The following is a 26,092-nucleotide window of genomic DNA, read 5'->3' as shown; positions in this document are numbered from 1 at the left end:
CAAAGTCCCAGGTAACTACTAAACAGCTCATTGAAAAGGGGTATAGTGAAACAAGGGATGAGATTTGAAGGCAGGGAAGGAAATATCGCCAAACAATACTGTATTTCAAGCCCTAGCAATAACTTACTGCAAGGGATAACAACCACCAGTGAAAATTTAATTTTCCATCTCCAAAACAGATCTAGGATTGAGCCAACATCCTTATCCAGACTCTTTGAACTCTGAAGCAGTCTCGTTCCTCTCCAGAGCTACTGCCAATACGTAAACATTCTGACCAGTAAAGGCAGAGATACAGGGGTGAATAGTGGCTGTGTAAGCCATGTTTCCAAGGTGAATACATACAGGCTGTCTGCACGATGTTGAAAAGATCCTTAGCTTTTTGAGCATGTTTTGCAATGAAATTACTCCTTCTTCATGGCTTTGAGGCTGTCAGTGAAGATGAACATTGTTGTGAAGCACAGGAAAAGTCTTTATTCCTACAAAAGTAGTATCTAATACAAACTGTCAAGGAAATGCTGTCAAATGTCAAGGAACGCCAGACAACATGACCACTAAGAGACTCACCAAGGAAGGAGGCAGAATGCTGTGAATACTACTGTCTTTGTTTCAGGTTTTCAGTTTCACCAAATCGCTGACAGTGGCAGTATAACAAATGCATGTCTTCCTAGAGAAGTGACAAAACAGAGCCTCCTTGTAAACCTCTTTCTTTTCCTGGAAGGTGAAAGCAGTGAGCTGTTTTGTTAGGAGAGCCTGTCCTAACACACACCAACTCCACCACATTCAGCCAAGGAAGCAGGTTATCACTTGCTTGGAACATTGTAATGTTTTTTTCACCTTCTCACTTCTGCTACTTTCTGAGTCACTTCGTTATTCTGAAATTCCAGTCATCTCCCCCACAGATGTGGTATATACAGGTAAGTTGATGGCTGTCAACAGAAGACTAGCACCTAGTTCTAACAAATTCTGACAGGCATATTGAATCACACTAATCTGTCATTATCACCTTCACCGTGGAGTGATTTCCTGGATGTCAGCAAAGTCAAAGAAACCAAGTTTTAGCTGGCCTGTGGCATCTCTGCCTTGCCTTGCTTTCTTGCTTTGCATTCACCAAGATATTTAGGGGATCATTTCAATATTAGGACCGTGAACACAGTAAGACAATACTCCAAAAGGATACATAAAAGTGGGGATACCCCGTGCTGTGAAATATTTTCGGATGAGCCGCTCTGTACCATACCAGTTGAAACCTTTTGTTGCATACCCAATGCGTGGAAGATGCACTGTTGCTGAGGAGGGAATAGAGAGTGCACACTCTTTAGGACAAGATACACATACAGAAAGTGGTCTAGGTAAGGACTTCAAGCTACCCAACATGAGCAGAAGTAGTATTTCAGAACACAAAATATCTGCCATGGAGGTCTCACTCTTACTTCACCTCACAAAAAACAGTACAGGAGGAGAGGTGGAAATTGGTCATCACCTTTAGATGCAACCACATATGTAAGGATTCACTGTTCTACTGCACAGACACTTACCATTCCTTTTCTTGGCTGCTAAAGAAATCTTCTTCAGGCCCTTTTCCAAAGCAGACAGCTTAATGCCAGACAAGTTGTTGGACTGATCTCGGTGCTGAGCTACAATCAAGGCCAACTAAGTAGAAAACATACAAAAAAATTAAATGGGAGTCTATATACAGTGCTAAGAGACACAGTGATAGCTGCTGGAAAACGGCATTACTATTAGCTTTAATAAACAAGCCAAAGATCTTTCTCTAACATTTAACTGCAACTTAGTCATGTTTAGTATTCAGCGCCATTATTACTGGGAAAAAAGACATAATGTTCATTATACACAGCTTCAAAAACATGCAGGCAGAACAACACAGAAAGAAGCTTCTCATTCTCACCAAGTCTTGTCCTTTTTTCCTGGATTTTTTATCATCAATAGGGAATAACAGGGTTCCTCCTAACTCCAAATCTGTCCAGAAAACAACAGAACAGTAACAAAAAAAACAGTCCTAAAGAGTCAACAGGCAGTCAATGGAGCAGTGATTTCACTGTCAATGTTCTGTATTATTCTCCTTGGCTTGTTTTTTTTTTTTTTAATTATGGTTTCAGCAGAGTCAGACCCTTTGCCCAGGGAAGCAAGACAGATGTTACCTCCACACCGCTCCCTCTGCGCCCCGGCCCCCCCCCCCCCCCCCCCAAAGACACACATACATCCCAGTTAAAGACCACAAATGGAAAGAGACGCTGGAACAAGAAGAAAGCATCTCCCAGGAAATTATGAAAAACAACAGGTCCACCTTACAGCAAGGGGTACATTCCTCACCAGCTGCAGGTAGCTCAAAACTGCTAATAAATGCTTAGAAGACTAGTGCTTGGAGGGAGCCAAAGGGTCAGCTGAGTACTGCCTGAGATGGCTTTCATTCTTCTTAAAAGCACTTTGACAGAAGATGCAGTGCTTTCTTGCATATAGTGAAAAAATCCTGTGAATAATGAATAACTTCGATTTTCTTCTTTTTTTTATGACTTGCAGTACGCATTGCAATGACCAACCCTCTGTGCAGAGTTCTTACATTCCAGATAAGTCAAAGCACCCACTGCACTACTACTTTCAGAGCTAGGGATGCACGTATCCAGAGAAAGAGGAAAAAACATGAGTACTGAGGTATCCAGGCACCTCACTCCTGCAACATCAGTAGGATTTAAGCTTTTTCAAGTATCTTGGCCTAAGGTCGTGGTTTAATCTCTTACCTTTCATCTTTCCTGCCATCTCATATATTTTCCTTGGCTGATCAGAACGAGCCTCCAGAGCTGTAAACAAACCACCCCTTCCCCAGTGGCCAGAGTCATCTAGAACGAGATGACAAATTAGACTCCTTTTAGAAGGTGAGGATAAAGACCACCCCTGCAGGAAAGGGACCTACTCTGTACAAATGCAACGAATGATTATCAAAACCAGATACAGGAACCACACAACCAGTCGTCAAGGGACCATCCTAGAGGATAAACCTCAGCCCTTGAGAAAAACAAACTTCCCACAGAAAAACTCTCTGGGAAGAATTCCTTCTTGCTGTCCATTCAGGGTGCTCAAACAAGCACTAACCACGGCACTGAGCATATAAACCTGCTGGTATCCTCACATATATGCACATAGGTGCATAGAGCATTCATCTAGTATGTCTTCAGATTGGTGCCTTGGGCTTCCCACAACCGGATGTGTGTTATTTGCGGGGTTTCACTTCTACTTGGCATTTCCATTTTAAACATGAGGTTTCGTGCAAGTTTAACATATACCAAAGCAGAGTATAATGTTCTGCTACAGCTCAGCTCAGAGAGCAGCTCCAGCACCGATTCAGAAGGAACTCTGTCATGTGAATTTTCTCCCTCAGCTTTACTGCCTTAACAGAGGTCCTTAAATTAGAAGACTAGCCTAGAGCCTCTGTACTTACAATGTTGAGAGACAAACACTGAGACAGAGAAAGTCTGATCTCAGCCTCTGGAAGTGCCTTTTCTCTTGTGGCTGATGATATAAGGAAGATGATTTTCAATCTCTCAGTTCAATCCCTACAGCTACCACAGGATGAACAAAAGGCCCTGCTCTCAGGCGGAACTGTCCCCACTTGGCCACAGCCATAAAATTTCAAGCCATACAGGCACTTTTCAAGAGGCTTGCCCATAAATCCAGTGAGGACATGAAAAGACCAGTGTACATCTTATCTTGCTAGTACTTGTCTGGGTTATACATGGTGGGGTAGAGGCTGTATTGCCTCTGTACCACTCAAAATTAAGCCAGACTCAAATCCAAATTATTTCGGTCTGGATGTGAATTAGAAACTATTGAGCTAGTAGGGACAATTCAGCCCCCTTGTCCACTAACATTCCTGTTGTTTTAAGTCCCACCTAGGCAGTGGACAATGATGGCATCCTCCTCTTCTGCTTTGGGGTGGGTGACATCTCCCATGACGTACTTGATACAGTTCAGGTCTGCATTTTTGTAATCTAAATCCACACTCAGCCCAGCTTGATCCTCCTCAGACTCTTCCTCAAAGTCACTTTCCTCAGAAGGAAGGCAGGTAGATGTGTAATGATTTGCCTCCCACCAGGCCATCCTGAAACAAAACAAGAGAAGAAAGATGCTGCTCAATGAAAATCAAAGCCGGGGGTGGGGGTGGGTGGGGCACACACTCTGTTTTACATCATTGCAGTGAAACACAGGAGACCCTGACTTGCATTCCTTCTGCTCCCCTCCTCTATTTTAGACCGGAACAAAATTTACCACAGTTGTTACCTGTGATATGAAGAGCCACATGCCAGTGCAATAACACAATTGCAGGCATGGAAAAAATGAGCATATGGCAAGGGGCAAGGAGCTACTTAAAGCAGTGAAAAGGAAGAACATCTAGAAAACAGGGAGGAGAAAGTTAAGATGCATGCCAGAAAGTCACAGATCAATACACAGGAGCCAACAGTGACATTTCAGAAAGCTTCTCCCATAAGCTCAGTGCACATTCAGATATGGGGTTCTTATTCAAGCCACTCTCTGTGAATTAAATTAGATGTGAGGTCAGGCAGTGTATTCAGAGGAAAAGAACCCTCGCTAGGGGCTGAAGCCATTTTTCCACCTTCACATCCCTGTGTTACGCAGTTTGAGCCCACACACAAACATTCTGCTGTATGCAGTTAACTCTCTCATAAGGGTGGCCTGCAGCCATTTTGTCATCTCCTCCCCTCAACCCCAGCCCCACCTGCCAGAGCAGATACAGAGCACAACTTGTTTTCGTCAACCAGACACACATTTCTAGAGTACAGCATAACAGACATCAGCTCACAAGTAGTAGATGCATTACAAACCCTACTTTTTCTTGCGTTCCGCCTCTGCTTTTGCCGCCTTCTTTTCCTCCATGAGCCTTGCTCTCTTTGCTGCTGCTTCTTGGCGCTTCTTCCGCCTAGCATCCAGCTCCTCTGCACTCAACAAATGTTTCCTCCTGGTTGACTGTTCCTGGAGGCCTGTGAGAAGGGCCTGGAGAAAGAAAGTACTATCATGGAAACAAACTGATGATCTTAAAGCCGTGTCTGGTGCCCACTTTAACCTATACTCGTTTTCCATTTCCCTACTTGTCCACTGGTCTTAATCATCAGACCCCAATTGTCACATAATATGTGGTTTTGTGACCTAAGTTTACATGAGTGCCCCACATAACAGATCAGAGATAGGATATCAGAATTGCTGAATTGTCAAGGCCTCAGATTCAAGAGCCAACTTTACTACATTGACATCCAAATCTTTTACATGCCTTCTGAAAGCTGCAGGTAGAGACAAAACTGTCAGCCTCATTTTCCACAATCAAATGAAAGAGCATCATGTGCCTTTTTGTGTCTCTTACATTTGCTTTGTTCCGGAGAGCTCTCCCTTCCTTACTGGTCCCTTCAGTCAAGGCTTTCTGAAGATCCAAAAGCTGATCAAATGCTTTTTCGTCTTCTCTGCTGGGTTCTTTTGAATAATCTTTGCCTTCATACACGTACATGTGAGCTTTAAAAAATAATTAAAGTGTAAAAATGAACCGAAAGCCACTAACACCTACAACGTACAGTGAGATCAAGAGAAATTTGGCTGCTTTGTGGCACTGTTCTACTCTCAGCAGAAAAAAGATGTTCGCTTTCCTCAATTTTTGTATGACCACTGTCATACATGTAGACATTCATACAGCATCATGTAGAAACAAAAGAATCAAGATTTGCTTCCTTAGGCAAAAGCTTTTCATTTAACTCATTTATACTAGCAAAACCCTCTTCTTCCTATTTTGGTCAATTAACTGTCTTAAGCTGTGGCTCCATCACTGTTCTCCTCGGTCATTGCACCTCTGCCAGTAGCGAATCCATTTAGCTTTGCTATCTAGTTACAGGCAACTCTTGTAAAGGGACAGCAAACTGGCTTTTGAGCTCCCCTCAAAATAAACAATAACAAAAAAAGCAAAACTCTTGGCAGCTCAGAGTTACTGCTCATCAAGTGAGTTATTTTCCCAATAACTATTACACTGTGTAGTACCACTGCTCCTCTAAGTTACCAACAGAAAATACCACTCTTTGCTAGCTCTCAGCAAGTAAGTACCTGTTGCTGGCACCCGCGGCAGGACAGACAATACCTAACCTGCAGGGCCTTATTTCTGCTTCAGTCACAGATACATATTTAAGTACTACTCTGTACTCAAAACAGAAATTCAGTTCTTCTCACGATGACACTAGAAGAAGGAAAGTATCCTTAGAATCTATTCTCATATAGTTTGGGGGCTATGAAGAACTAACCACAATTGTGTGCCGTTCGGACTGGAGGGTAGACTACTGAACACAGAGTAGGTTTGCTCTAGTTGTTTAGACACCGTGACTCTCCATTTCTTATCTCACATTTTGGAATTTTTAAAAGGGCATTTCAACTTGCGATTTTCACGGCAAATAATCTTTTGTTTGGTGACAAATACAAAACACATACTACACAGCCTTTCCATAAGTTACTGTTATATGTCTAAAACCATAGATCTATTTAATAGCTCTCTGTGAGAAAAACAGCAGGTGCAATTTTAATACTTCCCCTTTTCTCATGAATTTCACCCGAGGTCTTAAAATATTTAAAGCACATGAAGGAATTCAGCTCCCAAGCCCCCCCCAACTGGGCAAGTATTGTTACCATTATCTAACAAATAGGCAAATAAAGGCACAAAAAGAAGAACAAGGAAGTCTCAGAAATAAAGTCTGTGGATAGGCCGCAAACAAAATCCAAGTAACTTACTTAATTACAAGTCCACGTTTCTTCTTGTTGCCTGAAAAATGCCACCCCTCTCTGGGAAGCTTTCTCTACCAGTACTTAAGTGTCATGTGTTTCATCATAGGTATTTAGATTCTTAACTTACTCTCTGTATCCATCTCTTCACTCTCTTCTTCACGTGGCAGCACAACATCCATTACCCACTTCCCTCCTTTTGTCTCTCCAAGGATGTTTTCTAGCTCCACATCTTGTACGGTACTCCCCTCAGAGGACAGCAATTTATCCAAGCCAAATTTCAAGATTTCACTCAGCTTTAACAAAGAGAAGGGGAAGTTCAGTATTAGTAACTCCTGATTACTTGTCAGTCCCAGTGTCTCAAGCTTCTAAGGCTTAAATACAAAGGATGGACAAGCGAAGAAATTATGCCTTAATGTTACCTGTCAAAATACTTATGCTTTAACACACCCAGCTCTCCCAGCACCTGATGGGACAGGCCCCTACAGCATATCTCCCTCAAACATAACTCATCCAGACTTGAGCAGTCATTTTTTTTTCAGGGATCGATGAAAAAAACAGCATTGTACTGACTGCATTCAAGCGCCTTTCTTCATAGCCAAAAAGACCAGGCCTGTTTTTGCCCCCAACTCCTTTAAAACAAAAGCTTAAATACCACAAAAATCCACAGGGAGAAAAATATCAGCATGGAATTTCCTATGGGCTCAGTTCCATTTCTCCCATGGAAACTATAATTGCTGAGATACATGCTGATAGGGTTGGGAGGGGAGGTGACGAGGGAAAGGATATACTAATTCCAAACCTCTCCCAGGTTTAGCTACACATAGCGGGTATATTCCCCTAAATGTCACTTTGCTTGAGGTTTTCAACTCAAGTTTTCAGCACAAACCTCAGCTTTCAGGTCAGAATTATAAATCATGCCCTGACTCCCAAGACACTACATTTGCCAAGAGGTCAACAGAAAGTTGACCAAGTTTCAGACTAGCAACCAAAAGCTAAGTACTTATCATCAGCTCTGTTTGTGAGAAAAAAGCATCAGAAACAAATAAGTTCTAGAAACAATGAGTCAGCTTCCACTTTAGACCTGTTATAATTAAAAACAAACAAGTAAGACAAGGAAAGGTTCTGCCTTCCCCTCTTCCTCAAGGAAACACAACCTTTTTCAACAATGGATGTGCCTCGAAGTTGTAAAAAACTGACTTCAAATGTCAGATCTTGTCTGGACCTGGGATGTCATTTTGGTTCTTAAGACATGCAAAAGCTGTCATGTCAATGCACATCTCCCCCAAAAACATAACCGTTTGGCTAGGTTCATATTAGACATAAATGCAGAAACACTCTGGGACATTTCTGAAGACACTACTGGAGTCAAATTGAAGATATAGCTTTATTTTACCTGTAACTCTGCTGCTCCCTGATGCTTGGGCGCTCCCAGAGCGAACTGACCTCCTTCTACAATGGCATTTGTCAGCCGGAGCTTCGAAGCAGCTCTTCGGTAGATTATTTCCTCGATTGTATCTCGCCCAATCAAACGGATAATTTTTACAGGCCTTGAAAAGTGTAAGAAAATTCTTATTATTTTCTTTTTTTTTTTTAGAAGGTGCACTAAAGCTGTTTCCTTGCATGGTGCATTATCCCCTCACCCACTCCTTTGGCAGGGGAAAAAAAGGCAAGAACAAAATCAACAAAAATAATCTGCAGAAATGTAATGTTGATACAATTGCTTCTTGACACAGGAGAAATGCTCACTGCAAAAGAGCAGGCAAACCTCCAGACTCCCACTCCTACTCCAAATCTACAAAGCTCCCGCCTTAGACACATGACAAGGACAAGACTGCATGAAGCTGCAACAAAACCCCCGAAGACATAAAATCCTCTCTGCCATTTTTTTGAACTTCAATATATTGTACTTCAACCTTCCACTGCCCATGGATAGGGAAAGCAGGACTGACAGACCGACAAAGTCAGCAACCAAACCATAAGTAGGAACATTTCTCACTTGTGCTGCCCAATCCGGTGAGCTCTTGCTATTGCTTGCAAGTCATTTTGTGGGTTGAAATCACCATCCGCAAAAATAACTGTATCTGCTGCTGTCAGATTCATGCCAACTCCACCTACAAACAAAAAAGGTCACAAAATAGTTCACCAGCAAAAAATAAAGGAGAGGCTGGACAATTTATGCTGTGCAAGGCGCTCTCAGATCTGATCAACCACATCTAATTCAATGTATCTCTCAACCCCAAATCTAAGCCTCATAAGGATCTAAAAAGATGGGCGAGCCTCCCATTTCCAGCTCCTAGCTTCCTGCAATAGCAAAAAAACAAGCTGTATTATGCAATACAGCCAGAAGAGATACAGTGCAAGTGAACCACTGCAACACAGACATATTCTTCCACTGGCAGGCAGAATAACCCAGCAAGGGCTGACTTCACTGAGGCTACAAGGGACTGCTCAAGTCACGACTTGGCTGCAGCACAGAAGCAACTGGTAAATACACTGCTTAAACAGTGGAAAACCAGGCCCAACTATACAATAACCAGAGCCTAGGCATTTATGTGACTTAAAAGTTTTTGAGATTAGAGTTTGGGCTCTCATGGAATAAAAAGAAAAAAAATACAGTTAAGTCTGTTTTTTTAATACCTGCTATTGTGACTGTATACTGTAGTTAAAGAGGTGGGAGCCTGCTGCCTCATTTCTTCCAGCTCATGCCAAAACCCTCTTCACGACAATCAGAAAATCCCTGCAAACGGAGGTAGTCAAGCACCTGAAAATCTCTGTCCATAACATAACAGTGATGGAAATACTGTTAGCACACTTGTTCCCAGCTGAATACAAGATGCTTTGGCTAGACATAGCAACGTGCAGTAAAAACCAACTCTGACTGACATGGGCAGGGAGAGTGCAGGCACTGTGGTGAGAGACACACTTATTCCTACATTAAGCACCTCCGTCTCTCTACATACTTCCTACAATGCACTGCAGTATCATTGGAGCCAGGCTCATACAGGGAAGTCTGACCAGAAGGCCAAATGAAGACTTAGTTCGCTAAGTTCAATGCTTTCAGGTGAAGCAGGGCGGATTGCTCCCCTGGAGGCAAGCAGAAGTCTGCCTCTGTCCTTGCTTGAACAGGGACAGGGAGGTTTGATACTGTGTAGAAGACACAGACCTGCCCGAGGAGCTAAGAGGGGAATAAGCACAGATGGCAGTCCTGATATAACTAAGATGTAAAGAACCACTAACAGAGGGTGAAAATAAAGCAGTGATTAACTTGACCTATTGAATAAGCTCACTAAGATGTAGCAAGCTTTCTGAGACACCTAGATGAGAGAAGTGGGGTAACAGAACATTGTGGTCAAAACCATACAGCGCAGAGAACAAATGAAGTTATACAAGAACAAGTAGTGCGCATGTTCCCCAAGAAAGTTCAGATGAAGTTCACCAACTTGTCAACCACCAGAGGTCTCAAAAGACTCCAAGAAAGACCCCCAGGAGCGAAGTGTGCATACGCAAATGTATTATGCATATGTAAATCGGGGAATCTGTTATAATATGCATTAGATTCTAGGGAAATATGATGAATATGTATGCTTTATTGTAATAGATTGAGGAATGCTGATTGGATAGGTGTACGTGATTTGAGATGCTAATCTCCGTGCACCCAGCACTGCAACAAAGAATGCCTGCCTTCTAAACTTATAAAAACAAAGTCCAGAGGGTTTTCTTTCTGCCATTTTTTTTGTATCAGTCCTACAGTGTTCTTTGCAGTCTCAGAATGCTAAAAGGCTCTCATTTGAGTCTGTCTGCCAGCTAGAGAGCATGTCCATGTTCAGCAAACTCGAGAAGCAATTCCACCAGCTTATTTAAGGGAAGTCTATTCGGGCCTCAAGTCTGGTGCTTGCAGAAATAAAACGCTAGTGAGATTCCTTAAGCTCAACCTGGCACAAGGACAGGCATTATGGAACTTGGAATAAAAAAAGTAACTCAAGTGGCTGCAATATGAAAAGTATCTTGGCATCAGCTGCCAAAAGGAAAGCACAGAAACCAGATGTCCTAGCTGAGAGACTCAAGTTCAGAATGTGTCTTGTCTCCCTCAAAAATCCTCATCATGAACAGGCTCTGCAGGAATCAGAACTCTCTGAAATCCTGCCAGAGAGAGCAAAAGAAGAGTGCAGAAGCAACATGGGTTGTTAGTCTCTCCTTTCCTTACTTACCTGCCCTGGTGCTCAGCAGGAAGATAAAGATGGGCTGTTGACCAAAGTTCTTAATGGCAAGGTATCTCTCTTCACCTCTAACAGAACCATCCAGCCGCTCGTAGCTGTAGCCTTTTCAAAAAAGAAACAGGTAGGCTTCTGAAATTCTGTATATGCTCTTACCCTCCTACTCATTCTCTATTGTCTCACTACTGCCCTGAATCCTTTTATGCCAAATCCTCCTGGCTCGATTCTCGTTTTAGTGTAGTCAACTCCTTCATTCCTTCCCAGTTAAACCTTGTATAAACTGAAGTAACTACCCTGACTTCCAGGTCGACTGTCGACAAAGGGTAACGTAGCTGGGTTTGAAGAAGAGACTCTTAGCATTTAACGTACTGCTTGGAAACACAACAGGAAAATTCAGAGCCAATGTAAAAGAACATCAGTTCAGAATCTCATTTCAGACTATGCTGTGCTGGCTGTTGGCCCCACAAAACAGGCCAACAACCATTGGATCCTCCTTATGCAAACTCCCATGGCCCTCAATGTGTGCCTTCCTGTGAGCGAGCAGTATGGGATATGGCCCTACATTTGGCTTTATCCTGCACTATTAGTCGTCCAAAACCATAAACACCAAACAAAAGCCTCTTTCATGGGAAATCCTAAGTAGGCATGGAGCCACGTGGATTGAAACAAAAGAAAATGTCCCAAGAACACTTTGCTAACCTTGCCAAAAGTGGTCTGATCCAATCTGGCCTTGCAGACATGTTGGGGCCCTGCTGCCAACAACTGTTTTAATCAAAAATTAATTTCCTGGTATGAATGTGGCCCAATTTGTGTTTTGTGCTGGACAAATTGAATCTAGAGCAAGCCTACTGCCTTCAGTGCAATTATTTCAGGACTCAGGTACATAATTGAACACAGGTATATAATGAAACATTGCTACCCTGCCATCTGTTAACTACATTTTATTGAGGAACCAAAGCTGAAACTAGTTTGAAGAACAACATTTAAGTGCCAGCTCGTTTCAGGCAGGTGCTAACACAGCAAAGAGCTGAACTCAAGGCCCTCCAACTCACAGCACCGCTGCAAGAATATGGTTTCTATCTACTATGAAGTATAAGTCCTCACAGTTCCTTCTCCATCCCGGGCTGATCAATCAAAATCAGAGGAACAACATATAGCAGAGATCATAAGGATAAGCCCTCTTCTCCCAAAGTGTGCAGAACATACCTCTGTAGTCCAAGTAGTCTTGCAGAATATCAAGCAGTTGAGTCATCTGAGAAAACAGCAAGACACGGTGGCCACTGGAAGAAGAACATGAGATACCATGAGTCTCAACATACCATGATAGCATTTCACGGAGTGGTAGAGGGGTTACAATAGCTTAACCAGTCACCGTTACATAGCAAGGCCTTATCACTTGTGTACACTAAGCCTCACAGTCATGGCCTGTTCCCTCACCACATTTTCAGCCCCACATCCAAATGCAACCAGTTAGCTTTGTCTGCCATCATCAGCTGCCATGTCTAGAGAGTGGAGTCACAGAGAGATAACAAGGCTCTGGCGCAGCTCTGCTGCTGGCTTGATGCAGCCTGGGGAGGACCCAAAGGAGCCTGTCTAAAAGGATCTCAGCTTCAACCAAGCATTACCAGGGCTTCCTCACCGCATGACCTGCTACAAAAGACTGCTCCCAAATCACACGCTACAAAGCATCTTAAATAGTGGGGAAATGTAATATCAGCAACTCTGTGACAGCAGAGCATTTCCTTCTCCAGCAAATGACCCTCAAAGATCAAACTCTTCCTATAATCACATATAAGTGAGAAATCAAGTCACTTCCCTCCAAGCTCTAGGCCTCACAGTGCTCTGTTCAAATCAGACTTCACTGTAGAGCAGAGCACAGGCATTTTTAAGTCCAGAATTTGCACAGGGCTGGTTCTCGGCCAAAGATGTTCAAGGTAGAGGCACCCATTTACAAGGTGCTACACACCAGAAGGACAAAGACCTCCACATTAGAACTTCCAGAGGTCTGTTGAAGCTCTGTCCTCTGGAAGCAGTCAAAGAGAAATCTCAGCCCAATTAAGAGAGAAGGTAGAACTTTTATCATGCAGGAGGGCACTGCTTCACAGACTGCACAAGAATGCAAACCACAGTTTGATTTGCCTCCCACCTGAGAGCTGAGGTAAATACCCAAGGTCCTTGGATTCCAGGTTATGGAGTCACCAGAGCTCAACACAAGGAGTTCTGAATGCCATTCCCAAAGCTGAAGTTTAAGCTTATTCTTGGGGTTTGGTCCAGTCAAATTTTATTTTTCACATTTACTATCCATTCTGCCTCCCGGGCTGAAACAAGCAACATAGCATAAAGGAACTGAACTGATGCATTGGAAGCTACTCTCAGGAAACCTGTGGTCAAACCAGATATGCTGAATACCACGTCAGATGGTTATTCTCCCAAGTTCCCAAATATGAGAACATGTGAGAGAGTTAGTGAAGTGTTTTGAGAAATGTTTAAAGGGAAGCTCAAAAAATCTCTTGAGGTTCCTCTACGACCTCTAATGCAGCTCCTTATACTGAAATTGTTTCTTTCAGGTAGTCAGTAACATGCAATAAATAGGGCAGCGCTTGTGTTGTAATTAATATCTGCTCAATTTATGGCTAAGCAAGGTAGTTTGCCTTCCTGGTTTACCTCTTCCCCCTGTGTCAACCCCACCCTATCTTCCTCACCCCAACATGACATACCCAGCATACAGGAATGAAAGGAGTTTATCCAACAAAACCAGCTTGCCACTGGCTTCAACAATATGGTCTCCAATCTCAAACGGTTCTGGCTCAACACCTGGAACAGAAAAGAGTTTCAGAAGCAGACCTAATACTATGCAAGTAACGACTCTGTGGTCAACCCCAGTGTGTGCACTGCCAACTATTGCTAAGCAGACCTCCGTGATGCTTGCCTGAGAAGTGATGGTCCTTCTCTGTATCTAAAGGACACCCTCAGTAGTTCAGAAAACTATTGTGACTTCATTGTTTAGGTGAGACAAGATGCACAAATGGAGGGCTGCAGTAAGAAACTCAGACTTTACACAGTCCCCTACTTGATTCCTCATTATTGATGAACTGTCATGTGTTGGAACTGGTCACAAACTCACAGCTGCTACTAATTCAAGTACAACATTGTTTATTACTTGCTTCTTCTATGCATTATGCTGCCAAGCAATAATAGAAAACCACTGTGTAAATTAAGAAACTTATTTTTTTCTATTTCAAGAGAGAACACTGCTTGCTTACCATTGAAAAGGTACGGGTGGGCAACACACTTCCGAAGCTGAATTAAGACATTCTGAAGTGTAATCTTCCTTCCTCCTTCATTTTCAAATATATCTGGAACAAAAAGCACAGAAAAGGAACTGAGCATGAAAGCCCATGCTCCATCAATGAGTGTGACTGGGAAGGTCTGGGTACGGAGCACTGCTCTGCAAGTGCTTCAGCACTGGAGTATCTCTCTCCGCATATCACATCTTCATTTGATTTTTCCATCTCAAGGCTACTACATCTGTTTTCATGGACCAAAAAAAATTTTCCCTCACATTTTTTGGACAAACCTTTAGAAATAAGACCATGATGAAAACTACTCTGCCTTATCAAACTCCCTGCAACTTCCTGGACTCACTGGAAAGGGTCACTGTCATTTTTCTAAGAGTGATTTATAGACCTAGAAATCACTAAGAACAGGGAAAGACATTTGGTGTTCCTTATTTGAATTTTCCAACAAAAAAAGTAATACAGCATAGTAAAGATCTCCCAGGCAGTCAGGGTTGCAATTTTGTGAGTAGAAAAAAGAATATGTGTGCATATGCTGACTTTAGAAGAGGAAAGTTCAAATTGCCTGGTGATGTTCGTGCAAAGTGCTAGTCCTAGAAGAACAAAGAGTCTCCATCCCCCCAGTTTTACTTTCCCTACAACACATAAGCACTTTCAAGCCATATGATGTGGTTTGAATAGATGGAAGAGGAAGAATTTGAGAGAAGCAAATACTTTCTCATATCTCAGGATGCATTGTAACAGTTCAGATGCAAAGTGACAAGAAGCGAGCTATTATGGTAAGAGCCTGTGGTTGCATTGTCTATACGGCCCTGTGCTTTCCTAAGAAACTCGTATCTACATCCAGTATGTTTAGATTTGCTTTACACCACCTGTGCTACTACTGGAAAATCTGTAGAGATTCACAGACCCAAAATTTCTTGTACCACACTTTTGCCTGAACACAAAAACATGCAAGACGAACAGGCTTACCTTGTGATAAGTATTTTCAATTACAGGCTGGCCCAAAGCAGAATCCTGAAACTGACCCTCCCTAGCTCTGCAATATCAGTTCTAGATCCACGTGTCTCTTATTTTATCACAAGCTATAATCACAAATGAAGCAGCCCAAAGCACTGAATTTGACATGGTTATTCTATATATATTCCGCAGGCCAAAGTGTCTTCTGCTTCACTACAACAGAGCACAGATTTACAAAAGGAATTAATTTTGTTTTTAAAATTAAGTGATAGGATTCAAAACTCTCAGTTACCTAGATCTTTCATCAAAATGGCCTTATAGTACTTCCTCTGCAAAGCTGACATTCCATGGTACAGAACCACTTCCACCTTCTTTGGCAGCTCTGCAACCACCTCAGATTTGACTCTTCGAAGCAAAAATGGCTGCAGAAGATGGTGCAATTCTTTGGCTATGCAGAAGCAGATGAAAAAAGATTACTGCATTAAATGTAAGGAATTTATACAGTACCTTCACAACTATGCTTTCAAAATGAATGTATAAGGAACCTTATATCTATTAGTGAAATGATTCAACCCAATTTTAACAGAGAAACCAAGACACAGCTGCATATCTTAAATACTTAAGAGATACATCAAGGTAAGTAATTATTACTTTTAGTGGCTTTGTTTTAAAACTAGTCAGCATTAAAAGAAAGCAAATAAAGAGGACACAGCTTGCCTGTTTCCTAGTCAAGATAACAGCTGGTTCTGACTGAAGTCCAACATCGCTTATTACTGACCTGGCTCACTCTCCTTTTCAATCGCTTGGTAGTACTCAACAAACTCTTTCACTTGTTCCCTAGGAAAGATGTCAGGCTCAATGAGGCTGAGCAGGGAGTACAGTTCCTGAAGGCTGTTCTGGACCGGAGTGCCGGTGAGTAGCAGGCTGAAGCCTACTGAGAACTGAAAGAACCAGTAACAAAACAGATTTGTTAGAAGAAAATATCTGGAAAAGTTACTCAATACACAACTCCACCCACACCACTATTAAGCTTTAACTTAAAGATGAAGTAGGCCCAGAACTGCCTGCAGAATGCTGCAAATGTCTGCCAAAACCATACAGCATAAGGTATGGTGTGACAGTCAAACAGCTCCACCAGAGTAGGGTGGCACCAATGCAAGAAAGCCAGTGTAAGCAAAATAAGAACAAGCACAAAACTGACATTTTACAAAATTAAAATTCTCAGATCCATGTACTCTACAGTCCAGTACTGCATACTCAGTGTTAGGTGATGAGAGATGCCTGGAAAATGCTGTCAGAACAGGACAGTGAAATGAAACTGTGAAAGACTATGTTCCATTTCTTCTTGCTGGCTAACCAACACACACAGCAACATTATCTGGTTGCTTACAGTAGTCTCTGTAAAGAGACTTGGGGAATACAGCTACTTTGAAAAAAATGCAAGTTCCTCTCAGGTTTGGTAATAGAAAATATTTTAGCAGAAGAACCAAGGTAAATCATGCCTACTTTCTTGTGACTACAACCAAAGCTCTTGAAATGCAGACATGGACATGTTCAGAAGATGTAAGACTTTCAGGAATTTAATAAAAAATTTACTTTTCAAGGTACTGTAGTACTTTGGTGCTGATGCCAGCCCAGACCTAATGCCCATGTTTCACTGCCGTAAGAGGAAACACAGCCTTCACTCTGACACTCTGGCAGGGTGCTTTGGAAGCTGGAACAATTCTACTAATTTCAGTAAAAAAGGGTGGCTCTATTAAATGGGACAACAGAAGTCAGTAGTACATGGACTTGAGGTCTCATGAACTACGCAAGGGCTCCTTCACCCTCCCACAGCTGGAGACAGATAACCTGTTGTTGCTTTACACTGTCTTAGGTCAACCAGACTTCTACTACTTTGGTAGCACAGCTGTGGTTCAGCACTACGTTTGGCTGCTTTACATTTTTAAGTCTCTCAAATTGCTCCAACATATCAAGCCCAAGCATGAGAGATAAGCTCCAAATACTGCCCACCTCCAAGGCCTTTGTCCATCTGCCACTAAATGTGGGGAATCTGTTCACCAACTCTGATAGAAACTGGTTGCGGCCCAGAGCTTAATAAATACTCAGAGGAAGAAACAGAGAATCTGTATGCTATACTGAAAAGGAAAAAGTCATTAGCCACTAGAAGACAGAGGAGTTACTTTACCTCAGACAGCGTCTTGTAAAGCAGAGAACTTTGATTTTTCAGTCTGTGAGCTTCATCTACAACCAAGGCAGCCCAATTAAAGCTGAACAAACACAAACCAGCATCTTCAGTTAGGGGCTGACAATTTATTCTTGTAAGTACAAAAAGACTGAAGTAAGCAGTGGCTCTGCTTGGCTGAACTTGAGATGGTCCCACCACATGAACAAGCAAACATCACGAGTTGGGTGGGAGGAATTCACAAGTGCTGGTTTTTAAAAGCCAGCAGAGCTCCTTAACTACAGCCTGGATGAGTTTTTCTGAAAACAAAACTCAGTAAATTCACTTGAATTTGTTGCTTCTCTCTCTACTCCCATTACTATGGGGAAAATGACATAGCACAAGTTAGTTAAACATCAATGAGGTCTATGATTTGGAAAAAAAAGAGACATGAAACTAGGCCCAAGCACCTGTGCAAAAATGCAACAACTATTATGAGGTAGTGAAGACAGTGATTATAAGTCTTTTGCAAATCATGCAAGGCAGGACCCTTCAACATATTGTGGGTTCACACAGCTATACGCAGTGTCTCCTCAGGTAGGATGCAGAATCACTGGTGATCTAGTAGATCCACTAGGCTTAGTGCAAACTCCAGATCTTTTCAACCCTCAGTTGTTTGTGCCTGCTTATCACTAGGGCTTCAACTCCCACGTCACAGAGTGATTTCCACATAGACAAGTCTGACTGATGAGTAGGCAGGGGAGTGAAAGCATGACCCTCGGCTTTTCTTACCATATGCTTTTCTTCCCAGTGAAGGGCGGGAATCATAACAACATACATTCTCCCTACAGCCTTTCCGTTTGCCTCTATTCTCCTCTTTGCTATTTAAAAGTGGTTCTCCATTGCCAGGACAGTCAAATGTCATTATTCTTATCTCACAGGCTCAGCAACTGAATTGGAGAGCAGACACTGCAGAGTGAAACATCGCAGACGCTCGTGTGCAGAGCAGAGTCTGATCTCTCATGCAGTATGTGAGAGCATGGCTCTTGCACAACTCATTTGTGCTGCTACACTGCTCATAAGGAGTAGTAGAAGTGGGACATCTGACAGCTTTGTCCCATATTTACAAAGCGCTCCAACTGCTCCTAGACAGGGCAAGGTACAAACAATCAGCAATGGTTTTTTTTCCAGAAGAAAGACTAGAGGGCAAAAAAATCCAGACTTGAGTGACATGTCTTTGAGGCTCTGTGCTAGCCTTAGAAGTAGGAAATTGCATTGGAGCTGACATTTCTGTGATACCAGGGCTACTTACTTGCTCTCCTTGGGTACTACATACCTGGGCTAAACTGCAAAATAAGTAGAATCATACACAGCAGTGCAGGACATGATACAGAACTGTAAGGACAATATGGCCATGGCTGTCTTTCATTAGGCCTGATTTCTACCATGATGCGCTCAGCCAGCACAACCTGTTGTTTCCAGCAGTGGCCAAGGACAGGTGCTTTGCTGAAGACAACAGGGTGCCCACAGCAGGCCTGACTAGTTGAGAGACCAAAATCCTGTCGGGGGCATGGGGTGGGACTAGGTTTCTACTCCTATGAAGGCCCTAAGCCATTCATGATACCTGGCTGCCCACAGCATTTGTCACAGCACTTATCACCACTGTAAGGCATGGGCTTTATTACTAAAAAATATGAAAATTCCTCTCCGTTTCAAGCATAGGCTTCCATAAAATCTTATATGACCATGACAATACTTCCTACAGACTGAATTTCAGCTGTATAATCAGTCTTGCTAGAAAGCATAATGCTCCAGAAGCCCTCCACAGCTCTGACTACTGGCAAGAGGCAACAAACTTCAGGATATAGTATGTCGCAGCACTAGCAAACCAGTAGGCTGCAAAAAGGCTTTTACCATCCCAGACCAGATTAACTTCAATAAGTAGTTCCCACGCCTTGCCCCGGTGCAGCCACCAATCCCCCACAAGGTTTCAAAGGTTCATCTACCGTTCATGCTGTTTCTTCATCCTCTTCAGGCCAGCCCACCCTGCTTCTTGCCTCTGCTGCATCCTTATCTCTCCTACATCCAGGGCAGCTCTCTCTCTTCCCTCTGCATCTTCCACATCTCTCTTCATTGGCTGCTCCTCTTCCATACCCCTCAGAGCTATTTAACTGCTTAGCAGGAACCAGCCACAGCTGCACCTTATCCACATCAGCCAACCCACCGCCCCTGAAGCCAGCTCACAGCTGTATATAATCAATGTTAATTAACCTGCCTTCATTCCTCTACAATGGTATTAGCAAATGATCACCTTAGTATAATGCAGGTCGGTTTCAGTAAATCTTGCATTTTTTGCAAGAACTTTGTAATCCAAAGTTCTTGAAGTTCTCCTTTGTTCTAAATATGTCTTCTGGACTGATATATAGCGTACTGCTGTAAGTCACTATGATCATACTATTTTAACTGGCTTGAAAACTGTCCTTGGGGGAAGTTCACATACATCTTAGCTGACATTAAAGATTCTTCACTGAAAGTTAGTAAAGGCAAAGCTCTAATCAAAGCAAAGAACATCCTTGGCTCTTGTGAAACAAGCATGGGATCTCACACACATACATACACCTAAGAAATCACTCACAGAATGCAGAATTAAATTTGAAAAAAATTAAAACTAGACTCACCATTTTAGAAATGCTGCATCTTTCAGACAAATCTGCAATGAAACAAAATGAACCATGATTTATGTCTTAAGTAAATATACTCGTTCAGACACAGAGCATCTTTTTATTTGCTTGCCAACTATGGTGAAATGGAGCAGAGTGGAATGAAGCCACTTAATATCTGAGGAAAGTAACACGGCAGCTATTGTAACCACAAGCTGTTGCGATCCTACTTTTTAACTCTTCTCTGGCAAAGCACCAGCAAACCCTCAGAGAATTAACGGAAATTTACAGACACCATACATGTTCTTCAACTCTGTAAAGGTTTTTCATACCCTCGTCCTTCAGTACGAAATACCATGCACATGGCATGTCGTGGTTTACCCCCAGCCATCAACTAAGCACCACACAGCCATCTGCTCACTCCCACCATAGCAGGATGAAGGAAGATAATTGGAAGGGTAAAAGTGAGAAAACTTGTGGGTTGAGATAAATACAGTTTAATAATTGAAATAAAATAAAAAAATAAATCATAATGAAAAGGAAAATAACAAAGAAACATAAACAAAACCCAAGAAAGACAAGTGGTGCAAATTAAAACAATTGCTCGCCACCAACTGATCAATGCTCAGCCAGTCCCCACACAGCACCCCCACAGCCAACCTCCCCCCTAGTATATTGCTCAGCATGACATCATATGGTACGGAATATCCTTTTGGTCACTCGGGGTCAGCTGTCCCAGTTCTGTCTCCTCCCAACTTCTGGTACACCCTCAGCCTACTCACCAGCTGGGCAGTGCGAGGAGCAGGAAAGGCCCTGACTCTGTGTAAGCACTGCTCAGCAATAACCAAAACATCCCGGTATTATTAACACTGTTTCCAGCACAACCCCAAAACACAGCCCCATACTAAGTACTATGAAGAAATTTAACTTTATCTCAGCCAAAACCAGCACAAGCACTACAATCTTTTTGACTCTAAGCAAGCACAAGCTTCAGCAGATTAATCTAAGCTATCACAATGGCCTGCTAATATCCTAAAGTGCACACATTGTTTGCCCAACTTCAGACTCAAAGAGGAAGGGAAATCAGGTCCCTTAAGACATCCTTAAAAAGCACAGAATTTTATCCTTAAAAGCAACAGAAACAAGAAAAATACTAGCTAAGTGATTATCTCAATACAGTTGTTTCAGCAGACTTGTTACAGTATGAGCACTGCCATTTATCACATTCAGGACAAGGGTTATCACTGCCACCCACTCCTGCTTGTGGAACGTGGAAGAAGATGCAAGTTCAGAGTGGTCAGCACAGGTCACACAGCTCCCAGCAGGAGGGGACAGTGAAATACTTGAAGAGAAGGAAAGCAAAAGGGCAAAGGGAAAGTGAGATCAGAAGGGGGGAAAAAAGAAAAGGAGCTGTAAGAGATGCCTTACATCTTATTTTAAGTTGATGTGTTTGCTAAGAGACTGCTAAAATAAAATCAAAGTGCTGATACGAAATTAATACCTGAGTGGGACTGACTTGTAAGAGAAAAATAAGGGCTTTTTCCCACTGCAGATAACTAAGCACCAGGTCATGCAAAGTCCGAAGTTTGACCAAGAAAGCAACCCTCTTCTGGCTGGTTCCATTTAGAGGAGGACAGGACCTTCTTAGGACAGCTCTGATCACATTCAGCTCAAAGACCTACCCATTATAACAGGACCCTCACCATTTTGCAGCCCAGGAATGAGAGTTTTGCCTGAGGAGGGCATGCTGAAGAGGGCACAAAAAAGGCAAACTCTAGGAGTTCTTGCATTGCCTGATTAATAGAATCTTACTAAACATCACATGTGTGTACGCGTTATTAAATGCTAAAGGTCAGTAAAGCACCACACAAAGACAATGCAGATACCATTTAGCATTAGCTAAGGATGGATATGTGTCTGTTTTCTTTACTCAAGGTGTGATACAGCTGTGTGGTAAAGCTGGAATTAAAGCAGGTTATCTTAGGGACACAAAAACTGCAGCAACTTAGATATCTGAGTGGGTAAAACGTGTTACAGAGTAGAAAATCCCTGAAGAAGGTCAGAGATGAGTACAGAGGACAAGGCATGAGCTGGGTGGTAGAGAGGAATGGAAAAGGCGAGGAAAAACTCGAGATCCCCTTTCAAGTGACAAAGATACCATGTACCTCATATGTCGTCAAGAGTGCATGGAAGTGAGATTGCTCTTTCAGGTTCTGCTGCAGTTTGGGTCGCTCATTCTTGTTGCCTATGTATGTCACAAAGGAAAGACCTGGAGCAAACCTGTCATCAAAAGAAAGAGCAAAAGCAGTAAGCCAAGCTGTGTCTTTCATGTGTTTATGACCTTGGACCCTACAAACAAACATAGCTACACTGCACAGATAATGAGAACCTCTATTCAAACGCTCTACCCTCCTGTGAGATGTGACTGTATCTCAACTTTTGAATCTAATTCCTTCCTAATTTGCATCTTAGGTTGGCACCTCAGCTGCTGGTACTGATTGGGACAAGTCCCAGATAAAGCACATTATCCTAGGTCTCAAAGTTCAAGGCAGACGACTGAAAACTGACATGAGACTGAAAACCAGTCATGGCCCATCTGCTATTCAGAACTGAAAAAGCTCATGAAAAGCAGGTGAATGAATACAGTTTGCCCAGCTGGGACCAAAGAAACAGCCTAAATCATGCTAAAATAAAGGCAAACAGGTCCAAGTCAGGACCTCAAAAATCTATCCTTAGTCAAAAAGCAAATAAAACCAGTTCCATGGAGGAAGAATTGGGACCATAAAATTCTTCCTCATTTAATCCCACCACTGATATTTGCCTAATGTTCCTCCTGCACCTACACAGGGATGCACTTTGCCCCAACTATTCCAGCTGTAAATCTACCCAGATCAGGCAAGCTCACTTCAGAATGTAACCTGGACAACTTCAGATGCCAAGAGACAGCATCGTGTGACGGCCACATAGACAGACTTCTGTTCTCATCTTTAACTTTCTGCCCTCCCACTTAAAAAGAATCTTTGGGCTTCAGCTTAAAAATGTACATATCCCAGGCATAGCAAATGTGCCACCAGCACAGTCACTGCACCCCTGTGAAGACGGGTTGCATGCACAGATGTAATGTATTTTGCATGCATATATGTGAGCATGCCAAGAAAGATACTATTCAATTCGGGTCTTACCTTTCAACATACAGAATCCTGGCCGTCTTCAGCAGATTTTGCCTAAGAGAGGCTGAGCATGGAGCATTATAAATCAATAAAAAGCAAGGAGCTAGTAGGGGCATTTGGACTGAAAGTCAGCCAATACTTGGATGAATTAATGCATACCACAGCATTGTAAAGACTATACATTAACTGCACAGTTTGCATTGATTTGTTGGTTTAGTAGCTTCCCTTTTTACTTTTTTTCCTTTTGAAAGGAAGAAAACTGTTGCACTCAGCACATTTGAAGAGAATCTTTGTAACTTGCTGTGCAAGAATATGATGAGCTGGACAACTGTTGAAACTTACCTCTCCAGTTCATCCTTCCAGTTGCTCAGAACAGACAGAGGACAAAGTATCAGGAATCTCTCTTTCTTCGTTATTTTTTTTGTTAAATAAAGAAGTAGAGAAATAGTCTAGAAGGCAAAGAAAATAATTTTTTTGATAACAAGGAAAGGGTTCAACCCAGTAGCCTGAACCTACACAAACTGTCTCCTTCTTAAGCTTCGTAGATAATTCCCACAGGTTCTCTAGCACAAAGCAGAGCTAACAGAATATCAAATGAGATCCACCATCAATGACAAAAAAGTTTAGATCCCAAAACATGACTTTGATATCTGAAGCCCCTTTCCAAAGGCCTTTCTCCCACAGTCACAAAAACGATCTACCATACATCATTTTCTGAAACTAACAGTTTATTATTTAAGACTGACTGAATAAAACTAGCTGAACTAAAGCACAGTTATTTCCCAACAAAATTGAAACCCATTGAAAAACTTACCAAAAAATAAAAGCTCTGAAAAATTTACACCTGTCAATTTTAATCCATGTGTTGCAAACTCAAAAATAATTTTGCTGCAGGTGCATCAAAACAACATCATCCTCTCTGTACTGGCTATGTACTGTGCTTTCAACTCTTTGTACTACAAATTATGCATTAAGGTGTCAGTATAAAAAGACCGCTCATCTTTTTACAAAACCCTGAAACTTTTTTAGAGTGTTATTCAGGACCTAACAGTTAAGTGATTACAGAATGAAAGAAACAGTGAGCTCTCTCTTTTGAGAGACTTCAGGATTGAGCTGCTTAACTGACCAGTCATTAGGATGCTTTTTCTTCTCCATTCTGCAGAAGCACAGGGCTAAAAAAAAAAAGTTAGGCAAAGATCATTTTCCATAAGAAGAAGTAGAAGAAAACACACCTGACAAGTCTTCCCAAGACCCATTTCATCGCCCAGGATACAGCCATGCTGGACTTCATAGCATTGCACCAGCCAGTTTACACCTTCTGTTTGATAGGAACGAAGCTTAATGCCTGGCAATAAAAGCAATTAATTACATTTACACAGTCATCTAGTACACTCTATACAGAGCTACTCCTTGAAGCCACCAGAAGCAGATCCTGCCCAGAACAGGTCTTCCCAAACATCTGCCCTACAGGAAAAGCACACCAGTTTTCAGCAGAAGATGGTTTACGCTCCTGGAGAACAGACACAGTAGTGTTACAGCAAATCCATTAAATTAAACCATATTCAGGAACTTGTGCACACAAAAATGCCCCAAGTCATTACAAAGGCCTCTACAAGGAATCTAATCCAATAATCAAGTTGCTACTTTGCATTCCTAAAAGACAGCTTCATTTTCAGCTCCAGCCACTTTTTCAAATATATATTAGATGCACGGACATGCTTTAGGCTACCAGAAATGTCTGTAACAATCTACTATTGTATAATAACAGTTTCTCAACATGTTTTCCAGCTTTCCTGAACTTAAGAATTGAGGGCAGACCTCAACTGCAGGTCACTGTAGCTACCACCACCATTACAATCATAATGATGGGGCACAATATGTTAAAACAAACACAAAATAAGTCAAGTAGGAGTTCTCAAGATCGTTCCTTGTACCTGGACTCAAGTGTTGCGTACTGTTAATTATATTGTCTATTGTTAATAACGTTGTGCCATTGCTGCCCTCTCCTCCCCAGGAAAACATGCAGGCAGAGAGTGTGAAGCCCCCAGGAAACACAAACCCAAAGCAGCACAGGGATTGAAACAAGGGCTTCCCACATCTCAGGAAAATACACAAGCAGGGTGGATGGCCTGGCCATTCCCCTTTAACATCCACCCTTCAGGCAGCAGAAAGTGCATTAAAAGCTTCACTCTCAACATCAACCCACTTGGAGGCCGCTAAACGCGGCCCTGTCGATGTGGTCTCGAAGCGCAGTGCTGTCGAAGCGCAGGCCGCGCTGAGGCACTGGAATGGTAAAATCGGGGCCGAGGGAGCCAAGGCCCTGCCCTGGCACCCCCCTCACGGCAGGGCCGAGGGGAGCGCGAGTGAGGAGCGGCGGCAGGCCCGCACCGGCACGGCAGCGGCCCCGCTCGCTGCAGCATCCAGGGCTCACGCTCCCAGGCCGGCAGCCACCTTTACTGACACCTTTCCTGATTTCAGGCCCGGAGGTTGCTAACACGGAGCCCAGCCGCAGGGCCCCCGCCATTCCCTCACAGAAGGGACCCCCGCAGCGCGCGTTACCGCTCCCCCGCCACCACCTTCCCCGGGCGGCCCGGGGCCCGCCCGGCTACCGACGGCGGCCCGCTGACCTGTCAGACCCCACCGGTAAATGTCCGCCTCCTCCACGCCTGGAGCGGTCGCCCGGGCGCTGGCAGCGCGGCGAAGCGCCTGAAGGAAGCGGGACATGGCGGGCGGCAGGGGAGGCCCGGCCCGCCCTGCCCTGTCAGGCACCGGCCGGCCCCGCGCGGCTCCCGCCACCTCCGCCGGCCGCGGGCGGGGCGCAGGCGCCCTGGGTGCGCGGGCAGGG

General features: G+C 43.1%; 1 protein-coding gene across 2 annotated transcripts; it reads right to left on the bottom strand.

Moving 5' to 3' along the window:
* Window positions 1-136: 136 nt before the first annotated feature.
* On the bottom strand, window positions 137-26,075 carry CHD1L (chromodomain helicase DNA binding protein 1 like). 2 transcript variants are annotated; one of them, XM_005231121.4, is made up of 23 exons: window positions 25,875-26,075; window positions 24,480-24,592; window positions 23,590-23,696; window positions 22,243-22,357; window positions 20,096-20,127; window positions 17,442-17,523; window positions 16,032-16,194; window positions 15,546-15,701; window positions 14,261-14,353; window positions 13,715-13,811; window positions 12,204-12,277; window positions 10,992-11,102; window positions 8,780-8,894; window positions 8,177-8,330; window positions 6,911-7,076; window positions 5,390-5,535; window positions 4,862-5,025; window positions 3,906-4,114; window positions 2,757-2,855; window positions 1,907-1,977; window positions 1,536-1,650; window positions 1,178-1,286; window positions 137-491 (listed from the first exon to the last, which is right to left on the bottom strand). In XM_005231121.4, the coding sequence occupies exons 1-23, from the start codon at window positions 25,969-25,971 to the stop codon at window positions 413-415; spliced, it is 2,667 nt and encodes an 888-aa protein (XP_005231178.2). In that variant the 5' UTR covers window positions 25,972-26,075; the 3' UTR covers window positions 137-412. The 2 variants fall into 2 exon arrangements, with proteins under 2 accessions (XP_005231178.2, XP_055664158.1); XM_055808183.1 differs by lacking the exons at window positions 17,442-17,523; window positions 23,590-23,696; window positions 24,480-24,592; window positions 25,875-26,075 and having other exon boundaries at window positions 22,243-22,339.
* Window positions 26,076-26,092: the final 17 nt, after the last annotated feature.

The sequence above is a fragment of the Falco peregrinus genome, chromosome 6 (genome assembly GCF_023634155.1).
Source record: "Falco peregrinus isolate bFalPer1 chromosome 6, bFalPer1.pri, whole genome shotgun sequence".
Taxonomy (NCBI): Eukaryota; Metazoa; Chordata; class Aves; order Falconiformes; family Falconidae; genus Falco; species Falco peregrinus.
The sequence above is the reverse complement of the archived record's forward strand: the minus strand, read 5'-3'. Positions and strand labels throughout refer to the sequence as shown.

Coding starts and splice junctions, on each gene's coding strand:
- CHD1L (XM_005231121.4), bottom strand. CDS start 25,971: ATGTCCCGCTTCCTTCAGGCGCTTCGCCGCGCTGCCAGCGCCCGGGCG. Junction 5,536..6,910: donor TGAAGAGATGGATACAGAGA/GTAAGTTAAGAA, acceptor TATTTTTTAAAG/CTCACATGTACGTGTATGAA. Junction 5,026..5,389: donor CTCTCCGGAACAAAGCAAAT/GTAAGAGACACA, acceptor TTCTTTCTCCAG/GCCCTTCTCACAGGCCTCCA.